The sequence below is a fragment of the Vigna radiata genome, chromosome 10 (genome assembly GCF_000741045.1).
Source record: "Vigna radiata var. radiata cultivar VC1973A chromosome 10, Vradiata_ver6, whole genome shotgun sequence".
NCBI lineage: Eukaryota > Viridiplantae > Streptophyta > Magnoliopsida > Fabales > Fabaceae > Vigna > Vigna radiata.
In genome coordinates this window covers 9,061,606-9,063,645 of record NC_028360.1, presented here as the reverse complement: position 1 = coordinate 9,063,645, position 2,040 = coordinate 9,061,606, and the positions used below count along the sequence as shown (strand labels likewise).

Here is a 2,040-nt window from a genome sequence, read left to right as displayed (position 1 = left end):
TTATGAGTTACAATGATTGAAGAAAATCTTATGTTTATCTGTGAACATGAGTAATTAGCAGTATTTGTTTAAAACCATTTAACAGGTCGTTTAAATTTCCTTCTTCTCTGGATCTTTCAGAAACACTTATCCTTACTTTTCATACATTGTTTATGATAGTAACTTATTAGCTTCATGCCATTTTCAAAATAAGTAATGGTCTTACAACCATCACTAATAGTTCTTGACAGTCTTGAAATCTGAATGATTTTGTGCTGTCAATTTTGCAAGAAATAATAGTGCTACTGTGAAGTTTATCTGACTCCAACGTTAGAGTCTAACCTCAAATAGAAGGTTCAATATGTTCCAAGTCCATGGGATAACAACCATTTAAGGTTGAAATTCCGAACTTGGGTCAGTTCCATCTAATCATTGGAATTTGACAACACTTGCTGAACGCCTAGTTAACATTTTGGAATCATTAACAAACTAAACAGAATATAATCGTTTATCTTCTTGAACATATCTTCTACACAGACCAACAACAATAACATGATGTTTAAGCTTATCATGCAATTTCAACAAGGGTCATTTACAATAAAATATTAATACTTTGTATTTGATTTCATTGAATGTTGATCTTGGAAAGCAAAAATCTGTGAACTCTGCCTTTTCTGTTGTAAGAAATTAAAAGACATAGCATCTTGGAATTTGTAAGGCATTACCATTTATCAAAGACAAGGCACATGTTTTAACTTAAAGGCCTAAAGTAGTAAGGAAAGTAAATAACGAAAAAACTGAAAATATATCCAAATTGTTAACAGATTGTACCTGGTTGGTAACTGATCCAAAATGAATCGATATAATTGTGTACTAGAATGAGCCAGAAGAGGCAAACATAAAATATTTCATAAGATGAAGAGATTGGAATCTAGGTGTAGAAGAGAAGGATGATTGAGTTTGAGAAGACAAGGAAATTAAAATGTAGAGTAAATGACTGGTTCAGTTCTTGGCAAAGAGGCCTCCAAAACCTCCTTTCTTCTTTTGTGGCACTGCGACAGAGTTCTTGTTGCGGCCAGTGGTGCCTCCACTCTTTTCCTCCACCTTCTTGAGAATAGGATCAGTCTCTAGCAGCTGGTCTTCCTTCTGCAAGCCTCCAAGGATCCAATCAAAGAAGCCTTTCTCCTCTTTGCTTCCACCAGCACCCTTTGCAGCAGTGGCTGCAAAAACTCTTCCAGTGGCTGGAGCAAATGACATGATGATAGAAGCCATGTTCCAAGCCAATGAATCTACCACTTGTGTTAGTGATGAGAATTCAGAAGACAAATGGGGTGAACAAGTTTTGGTGAAACTTTAGATAAAATGTGTATGTCATGATAATATATATCATGTCTTGTGGCTGGACCTCACAAGTGAATGTGAGCCGTTGGATCGAGTTGTAAATGATGATATGGGACACTGTGGCATGAGTTCTCCACAAGAGTCTTATCTTGATATTGGCTAATTTTTGTGGTACATAATTTTCTTCACAATGAAAGGAAAATTGTGTTGCATGCCAAGTTGAAGGTTCATCCTCACCTGCTGAGGCTCTCAATTTGACGTGTGGATGCACCATGTCCAGTGCCTTTTCTCACCCCTTTTTGGGTTACTTCAAAATGGGCCTTTATTAATATCAGTTTTTCTTCTTACACCTCCTTTTTTTAAATTTCACCTTTGTCCTTTTCTTTTTCTTAGCATATATTGTTTTTGGGTGTTGCTCCCTCTACCTCCCCAAATGGGTCCTCTACCTCCCCACTATTTTAATTTATTTTAAAAATATTCTACACTTTCTCACTATTTTCTTTTATTCCAAAAATACCCTATATCACCCCATTATCCTTAATCATCTTTCTCATTCTCTCTCTACATTAATGGAGTATTTACATGGTTCAGATTTGAATTTGTGATATATTACAAAATATAAAATTAAGAGGAAACTTCAATATTAGTACTTCCACTATTTCAATTTTATAAAATTAAAAGTTAGATGCAAATACAAAATAATAAACATAATAATATTAA

The 2,040-nt window shown here is 34.6% G+C and overlaps 1 protein-coding gene across 1 annotated transcript; it reads right to left on the bottom strand.

The window, feature by feature from the left end:
- Window positions 1-683: 683 nt before the first annotated feature.
- LOC106774623 lies at window positions 684-1,351 on the bottom strand. Its single transcript, XM_014661667.2, has one exon. The coding sequence runs from the start codon at window positions 1,249-1,251 to the stop codon at window positions 982-984; it is 270 nt and encodes an 89-aa protein (XP_014517153.1). The 5' UTR covers window positions 1,252-1,351; the 3' UTR covers window positions 684-981.
- Between the last annotated feature and the right edge of the window lie 689 nt (window positions 1,352-2,040).